The sequence below is a fragment of the Gekko japonicus genome, unplaced genomic scaffold (assembly GCF_001447785.1).
Source record: "Gekko japonicus isolate JY-2015 unplaced genomic scaffold, Gekko_japonicus_V1.1 scaffold139, whole genome shotgun sequence".
Lineage (NCBI taxonomy): Eukaryota > Metazoa > Chordata > Lepidosauria > Squamata > Gekkonidae > Gekko > Gekko japonicus.
This window is the reverse complement of record NW_015164186.1, coordinates 328275-337374: the sequence shown is the minus strand read 5'-3', so window position 1 is coordinate 337374 and position 9100 is coordinate 328275. Positions and strand designations below refer to the sequence as shown.

General features: G+C 46.4%; 1 protein-coding gene across 1 annotated transcript in view; it reads right to left on the bottom strand.

Moving 5' to 3' along the window:
• Positions 1 to 1211: 1211 nt before the first annotated feature.
• Positions 1212 to 9100, bottom strand: part of CNNM3 (cyclin and CBS domain divalent metal cation transport mediator 3) — a 29300-nt gene continuing 21411 nt past the window's right edge. Inside the window, exons 4-8 of the mRNA XM_015408182.1 lie at positions 6563 to 6732; positions 4621 to 4717; positions 3981 to 4114; positions 2930 to 3065; positions 1212 to 1313 (exon numbers count right to left, since the gene is read on the bottom strand). Of these exons, the coding sequence (XP_015263668.1) occupies positions 1264 to 1313; positions 2930 to 3065; positions 3981 to 4114; positions 4621 to 4717; positions 6563 to 6732 (587 nt within the window). The 3' untranslated portion in view covers positions 1212 to 1263. The remainder of the gene's footprint in view (positions 1314 to 2929; positions 3066 to 3980; positions 4115 to 4620; positions 4718 to 6562; positions 6733 to 9100) is intronic.

Here is a 9100-nt window from a genome sequence, read left to right as displayed (position 1 = left end):
CTATTTTCACAAAATGCATTCACGTCTCACAGTCAAGGGAGGAAAGGCAAGGAAGAACACAGACGCCAAGCCACCAGTGACTGAAAACCGACAAATCTAATTCGACTGCTTTTCTGGCTTTTGAGTTGTCATAACAGCTGCTGGCAACATCCTTGCAATCACAGCTTCACAACCATAAGGACTAGAAATTTAATTCTTTCAAAAATTAAAGTAGGAAGCTGAGTTTTATGCCCAGCGCTGTATTTTGTGCTTTTGTAGAGTCATGGCATATGCACAGGCTGGAAGAAGTAGAACCAGGAAGGTAGACAGTGTAGGGTGGGAGAGCACAAAGACAGACAACTGACTTGCTAAATGATCATGCACACACCATGGCAAATTCTCACTTTGAAGGCAGCCATCTGTATTCACCCATGTGAGACAAGCTGAAAATGATACTGAAGGAGATAAATTGTTTTCCTGGAGTCTGGCTGCAGGGCAAAGGGAAACAGACACACATGCACCACTTAACTCCTTCCCTGTTCTCTTGCAGACTGGATCTCCCCTTCTACCCACCATTAAAAGGGGGAAGGAAAGGGGGGGGGGGGGGGGGATTCATGACTCAACAGACCAGAAACGTGTTCTACAGGATGCAATGAAATGAGACAGTAAAATGAATGGCACAACTGCTGTGGGAGTCACCTTTTTGAACGCTCCTTTGTATTAAAGACTCCCTTGCAAATGCAAAACTAGCACATTAAGGAGAAAGCTTTGAGCCCAGTCCTTTGCCTTCTGTGCGCATTTTCCATTTGCAGGGAGGTGTTTTACTTTTTTCTTTTTAAATATGGAGGAGAGTTCCAAAGTCATATTCTCCCACATGCAGCAGTACAGTCCCTTCTGCCATGTTATTCAGCTGCAAGCGCAGACTCAGTCTAAAAGGGTGCCCCACCAATTTCTTTCCACCTGTGTGGGACCCACTGATCTGTGGGCAGGCCCCACATGACTAGAACATTCACATGATCCCAACTTAATGGGCATGGGCCTCTCCTTTGGAACCGGTGCCCCTTCCCCAAGGTGATGCCTATTCCCTGGGAAAGATCCATGAGATTCTGGCCATGAGGTTGTGTCATCCAAGGAAGCTGCTTGCCGAGATGTGGCTCCCATGCAGCTGGGAGACCATCTCAGGAGTCTTGTCAAGGAGAGGGGAAATACAAGAGAAGAACCAGGTATTTACCTTGTGATTTTGAAAATAAAAACCCACTCCAGACCCTGGCAGAGAGGCCAGTATTAAATGCAGTTCTCAATTGTGCCAAAGAGAGAGAGGTTTAGCGGGAAGGCTGGAGGGAGAAAGGAAGGAACAGAACAGGAGAGACACCTGCATTTAGCTGCCAAAAGTTGTGAAGAAAGAGCAGAAGTGAAAATGCAGACAGAAGACACTTTGATCAGAGATTCCCAGTGCTTCCTAAGCAGAGTTTAACACCCTTCTACATTCATGGAGGTCAACAGGGCTTAGAAGGGTCTCTCTCTGCTTGCGATCCCACTGTCAGGTCGCCAATACACGCCCAGGAAACATACCAGCAACTAGGGCAACTAGGACTCTCTTTGCCCACTGGCCACTGTTCAAAGCATCTAACATAAGGGAAAGCTTTCCAGCTGCGCTTGTCTGCCCAACTGCTGAGGATTCTGGGGCAGTTTCTCAGGCACACCAAGTATCAGACATGCGGTTTGGGCCTCACTGCTGCCTATGCAAACTGAGAATATTTCAGCCCCAACACCCCCAGCTGCACACTGTAGGGGAAGATCAACAGCACAGAGAATTTTCTCCCCTATAGTGGGAGTTCTTCAGGAACCCCTGATAAGGTTCTCAGGAGTCCCAGAGCTCCCTGCAGTATGGCGTGAAAACCACAGCTGCACCATCCAAACCAGTATGATGAATGGCAGAATTCCAGCACCTCATTTGGAAATCCCACAAGGGGGCGCACAACCCTTCTCCCTCCTGCTCTAGACCTTTGCAAATAAGATGATCAGGGGTTTTTTTTGGGGGGGGGAGCATTTTTGTGTCGCTCCCTCCTGTTCTTCCTGACTGTGGCCTTAGGCAGGCAGCTGAGTCTGGCCTCCCTGTAGAGCCTGTCAAGAGACCTCAGGACACAAACACAAATTGAGGGCCTGCCTTGATATCCCAAAATGAGCCCATGAGCACTTCTTTGAAGGTTCTGCTCCAAATGCCCCTCCTTTCAGAACAGATGGCCATTTTTCACAAGGGCACCACGCCCTCAGCACCCGCTGCCAAAAGGATTGTTTGTTGCCAATGTCGTTAACGTTCAGGCACGTTTTTCTTGGCTGTCCCACAGCCTCCTACCCGGATTAGGCTTCCTGGCTACAAAAACTTTTATTTGTTTGAATGCTGCTTTTTCATTTCTCATGCTGTCTTGTATTTTGTTTGTACCATTTTAAAGTATTAATTTTGCCAGGGACACAGATAATGGAAAGGGGAGGCTGAACTTTTAGATAAAATGAACAAATACATAAAATACCCATTTAGTACTATGGGTGAAAAGAGGCTGTCATTGAGAAATCTCTCCAAATGAGAGAATATGATTCCTCCCTGGCATCAGACCCTACACAACAAGAACAAAATGATTTTTCATCCAGGGCAGCACAATAGCTCGAATTGTCTCCTCTCTCCAGGATCTGCCTTTGTACCTGAGCTCATTTATCTGGGGCATCAAGTAGGGCCTCAGCCTGAGTACCAGCCCGGAGGTCTTTTGAAGGGATCTACGGCGAGGCTGGCCTCCGCAGCTAATGAGCACAAGCAGAAAGGCGAGTACACAGGAGGACCCTCAGCACTCTGCATCCAAAGGTACAGACAAGATGTGAAACCGGGGTGGCAAAAAGAACATCAAGGTGTAAAGCTACACCAGCATCTGGTGGCCACGGTCACATGAGCACATACCTGCTGCAGCATTTTTGTCATTCAGAAGTTTTGTCTGGCTGCTGGGAACGATTTTCAGTTCAATGGCATCAGGTGACTGGGGTGAGTTTTGTATCCGGGAGGCCATGAGGGCGTTCAGATACTGTAGCCGAGTGACCTGCAGAGAAGAATATATAAAAGCGTTTCTATATGTGTACGTACCTGTGCATAACAAGTGAAACAAACTCAACAAGGGCTAGGACAACCACACAGAGAATCAATAGTAAACCAGGAAACAGCTTAAAACAGCTGAAGAATGGGAAAACAATACGAAAAGGAGAACAGGTAGGTACTCAAAAGACAAACCCATAGTACAAATTCCTTGACTCGAAGGGTTTGACTGAAAACACATTTCCCAGTTAAGAGCAAAGAACCTCTGCATGTGGATCAAGACAAAAATGGGTTTATTCATGAATCATGTTTGGAGATTCCTATTTTGATTATTCTGTTTTGGCCCACAGAAGGGCTCTGCACCCCAAATATGCAATCCTGAGATTTTAACCATGTACCCCACACTTCGGGGGGGGGGTGTTTAGAGATTTTCTAACTGTGGAAAAGGTTGTTGGGTAACATAAGCAAATCCCTGAGCTGAATGCAGCCAACCAATAAGCCTCTTGTTCTTTATTTCTTTACATTTTGCCTTTCTTCAACCAGAGATCATGTGGAAGAAAACACGAGATTCCCAGATGTCCCAATCAGGCTCAGACCAAATCCAGATCTTCTGAGCTTTTCAGCGAGGTGGCTGCGTGAGGGACTTTCCAGCCATACCCCATTTTCTGCTGCCCAGGACTGTAAAAAGCAGGGCTTGTCAAGCAGCTGACTGCTGGGCTGCATTTTGCCTAATGGGTCAGAGGTCCTTCCAAGGTAGCATATTAGCTTCAAATTACTCAAGCCAACAAGCCAAGATGCACACCCCAACAGTAGTGCTACTGATTAACACCCCCCCCCCCATGAATATCTGTTGAATCTCTTTGGAAGCTTTGTACATGGTTGGCCAAGAGAAGGTCATTCCAGATGCCATGTTATTGCTTACCTTGATGAACTGCAGGTCAGTGAGAGCTCTGACAGTGTAGTCAGGACAGTACATGGAGTAGTTACTGCTCTCCCCACCATCCAGTTGCTGATCACGACGATTCATCCTGAGGGTAGACACTGGGGACTGGTGAACTATTAAAGAAAAAGGTGGCAGGGTTTAGAGTGGAGCAGGGACAAGCAGGGCGAGAAATGTAGGTTCTAACAAAATTTTGCAAATCTTGAATTTAACACGTTTCTAGCTCTTATACATACAGGAGGAAAAATACAGCCCAAATGTATGTTGGCTCCCCCCACCAACAGCTACTAAGTAAAGCCTTCTTTCCCTCCGCATCTCAACACTGATAGATAAGTTATCATACATGTGTATTTGCTCAACTGGCATCATTCACATGCATTCAGAGTTAGTGTTGCACCACAGCTGAGCTGTGAACCAGAAGGCCTCTGGTTCAAATCTCACCTTTCACTAGGAGACTTTAGAAATGCTGGTCTGTTAACCTCAGGAACTCTTTAGGTGGAGACAACATTGCTGTCCCTCCATCTGTCCTCACTAAGTTCCCCTTAAGGTCCTTAGAGTAAATTCCCCCTTCCCAAAAGGGCTACTGGCGGTAAGAAGAGCCAGGCTAGAGAGTGCGCCTCACCTGAGGATGGAGCTGTCAGTGCAGAGACACCATAATACGTGAAGGCTCCATTTTCAAACTTCAGTCCCTCCTTTCCAATCTCGACTTCAACCCTGCCCTAGGAAGGAGAACATATTAACAGCAAGCCAGGATCAGTACTAATAGGGAGGCAGGAAAAGCACTGGATCTGACCAAGCGGCTTCTTAGATCCTAATCTCATTTGCTCCCTTGATCCTCCTGATAATCCAGATGGCCTCTTCTTACGATACACTACTATCCCATTAGGCAAGGGACGAGAAACTGGTGGCCCATGGGTCAGATCTGGACCCCAAACCAGCATCACCTGGCTCCCTATGGCTCTACCACTTACATTTTTGCTTGTGCAGAAATGAGACTTCCTTGTATATACAGCTGCTTCTGTGGCCTGGCACCTTTACCATCAGCCAGCCCCTGAAGCTAGCTGCAGATCCTTCTGTCCAATCTGACCAGCCAGAAAAATGAAACTGGACCACGCCCTCACCTGTTGGGATTGGAAGATTCGCCCACATACATACCCACCTATCCCTTACCCTCTTTCTTTCTGACGGAATTGAGCCATTATAAGCCACTTGGAGAGCCAATCTGTACCAAAAGTGATGCATTATTATAATAAATAATAATAATTAGAATCCACAGTGCCATCTCATCTGCAGGGGGCTAGTTCAAGGCTATTTTACTGCCCCAAGCAAGGTACACCCATCACCTTCAGAGCCTACCGCTGCTGGCTGGGCCCAAGTCAAGATGATGTGGTGAACTGCAAAGATCTGACTTGGTCCTAGCTGGGGCTGGCTGTGTAGGCCTAGGAAGCGATGCTAATATCATGCTGTTGATGCCTGGGAGTGAGCCAAGCCCTCGCTGTGCCACCCCATGTGGAGAAAGGCCAAGGTCTGTGGCCCATCTGCCTTTTACAGAAAGTACACTGGCTCCTTATTTCCCACTGGATGACCTCATACCATCTAAGCATGTGAGTACCACCATTGTGAAGCCTTTTCAGAAAGTTCACTTTAAAGTCTGGATATCTGTCAAGGGGTGTGGGGTGTCATTAGATTACAACAGCTCCTCGACCAATGGATGAACAGCAAAGCCATGCTTGTTAAATTATTTATACCCCACCTCTCCTCATGGAGTTTAGTTTGGGGAGGAAGCTTCTAGAAACTCCATGGTCTGAGACCCAGCACCACCAGAGCCAGAATAAGCTCCCCCTCTCTGCATGCTCACACACTGTTCCCCATCTCCTTTTCATCCATTGGTGGTGGGGGAGATAGAGGAGAGAGAGATGCACCTTATGCAAGAGCTCACACACTTCATGATAGGGGTGTCAGAGGCTGGAAGAAGCTCCACAACTCCCTTTACAAACCCAACTATGTCTGGAGAGAGAGAATTGGGCTTTGTGCGGCCCACTGCACTTTGCTCCGTCAATTCATGTTTGGTGGCTGGAAAAGGAGGAAATGGCTCAGTTTCTCTTGCTTCGACCCCAAGGCCCACCAGGGTCATGTGCAGATTACATGGACCAGGGAGTGCAGCCTGATCTCCATGCAAACTGAGGAGGTGCGCCTTAGGGATTCTGGATCTTGAACGGGGCAATGAAGACAATTTGCACTCAGGTCTGAAAACTGTCACCTGGTACTGAAGGGAACTGGGTGTCACCATCAGCCCTGTGACCGGCAGGCAGTTTGAAACCTCCACACTGCTCAGGTCTCGCTAATCTGGCTACACACTGCAGACTCCCACCTTCCACCTCAGGCCATGGACTCCAGAGACCCCAAACAGAAAAGTGCACTCTGAAGATTTGGATTTGGCCTTGGTCTGGAGTGGGTGCGGAACCCGGCTCCTTAATTTGCCACAGCTCCCTCATTCGAGGTGGAGGCTTCACCCTGCTTAACACAGCTCGGCCGCTAAATAAATGCTCAGTGAAAAGTGGTACCTGCAAGATAAGGATGAAATAATTGACCGGTTGATTGCGCTGGTACAGGTAGTGCTCAGGGGCCAGGCGGTTGCTTTCATCAAATTTCACGTCTTGGTTGACACTTGGGTGTTTCAGCAGGTGCAAGAGGACCTTTTCAGAGATTCGGGCTGGACTGAAGAGGTCCACCTCTGTGGGTGGGTGGAAGCAAGGGACAGAAAAGGCAGCATCAGCTCATGGTTCAAACTTTGCATCCAAAATGAACTGAACATGCGTACACGGCTCTCCTCAAAGGCTGCTTCTGGGTAGTTAATACAAGTAATACAATTAGCTACATCAAGAAGAAGATTCTGCAGCAGGTCTCAGTCTAAAATATGAAAGAGGCTGGCTATCCTGCTGACCAAGAAAGGCTTTCTGTCTAAAAGAGGACTACAGGAATCGAGTTTGGGATTTAGAAAGGAAGTTGCCTCCAAGGGGTGGGGATGGAATATTTACAAAATTATGAATGGTATAACACAAGATCTCAGCAGAGCTATAATGCCATAAAGTCCACCCTCCAAAGCAGCCATTTTCTCCAGATGATCTCCGTAGTCGGGAGATCAGTTGTAATTCCAGGTCCCACCTGGAGGCGGGCAACCCTAGCATAGCTAAACAGAATCCTCATGGGAGAGAACCCAGAAGGAACCCAGAAACTGATGACTGCAAGGTAGACCCGAAGGAGATAAAGTCAAAGTCCTGGGTTTACACAGAGTCTTTCAGTAGAGGGAAGAGACACTGTTGGTGGCAATTTTGATAATTTCTACATTTAATATAATATCAAAAAGAGACAGCTAAACAGGCTAATAAACTCTTAATATCCCATTATGCCAAAAATAACATAACGGTTACCCCTTGTCATACTCTTCCACTGCCCTTCCTGATACTACCCACTCTCCCCCAACTGTCATTTTCCAACTGTCACCTTCCCTGTTTCTGGACCCGCCCTCTTAGAATCCTCCTATAACTGGTTTCTCTAAATGCTGTACATTGAACTCAGGAGTCATCACACATCTTCCCAGGCGTCTGTTTTTACATGGCCCCATATAACATATAGACAATGATCAATTTGAGGCAAACATACCCTCTGAGCCATCTGATGCTTTTCTTTTAGAATCCATCTTTTAGTGGGGATATTCAAATCCCTCTTTCTAAGTGCCTAAGGCCAGCTGCATTAGGTGCAGCCATTGCTGGTTCCTGTAATTCAAAAAGCTCGGGGATTGTCCATCTAAAGCCTACTCCTCATGACCCAATTACAACCTGGTCACAATCTTTTTGTTTCAACTCGTACTGGAATATTCATTCCAGATTTACGGCTGCCTCACTGGTCACTCAGTTGACTGTCCGAGCTACAGCTCAGCTGAATAGGCAATGCTCTGAGAAATCTGTAGCTTGGTCTGGGCTTGCCATTCTGGGTTTGGAATTTTTAAACATGCAAATAGGAGCGGGGGAAGAGGATTGGTCTGTTGTAGGGGTCTCCACCAGGTAGCTCACGAGCTACAAGTAGTTCTCTGGCTCATGTATCCTCTGGAAGATTCAGAAAAAGATAATAAAAAGATCTGCTTGAGGTATTTTCTTTTTTAAAAGCTTTTATCTCATAGGACTTTTCTCTGTGCTGCTTAGCCGATAGCTTCACTTCCAGTGCTCTTCTTGATTCATGTTGTGTCTAGGGCAGCACAAAACCTGGTAACATGCTGGGGGTGGGAGCAGGGATCTTTTTCATTACTCAGAAGTAGCTCTCATTAAAGTGGGTGACCCCTGGTTCTTCTTCTTGCTGATGTCAAGGTGGGCTTTCAAAATAGATCAAGAGAGTCTTTTCTTACCGCTGTTTCCAGAGAGATTCAGAAAAGTTATATACTACCTGTCCAGGGACTTTCCTGCTTGAAGCAGTTCACAAAGTTAAAAACAATACTTTTTAAAGAATCCCCATAAAATTATCAGCTTTAAAATGTGCCATAAAAATGGTGTTATTGGAGATTCTCTCCCAAGTAAAACTATGCAGGCTCCCTTTCCTGCTCTCTTCACTTTCTGACAGTCTCTCTTCCACCCACACTGCTGAAATGGTTCTGAAAGGAGATGAGCTCCCTTCCAAACATGAAATGATTCTGAAAGGAGATGAGCTCCCTTCCAAACATCTGGAATATTGCTAAATGCTGGGATTGCCCCCTGGAATCATATGTTTAAATTTCAGCATAGCCTTGGAAATGATCTAGCTCCTTTGAAGAAGCACACTCTGAGGAATGATTCTACCTTCCACTGATTACAGTTAATGCCCTCCGCAGGGATGGATGGAAGATACTGCAATAGTAATTAAAATCTGTGGGTCTGCATTTGTGGAGGCAGGAAAATGGAGGATTTGCCGCAGTATTTGTTTTCCACTCCCATTATGAAGAGTCAGATGCACCAAAATAGCTTTCTTTGTTTTTTGTTTCTGGTGAATAATCAAAGTTGGTCAGCCCATAAAGTGGCCCCTTTTGACCAAAACAAAATAAAGTAGTATGAACACACACACACAATATGACT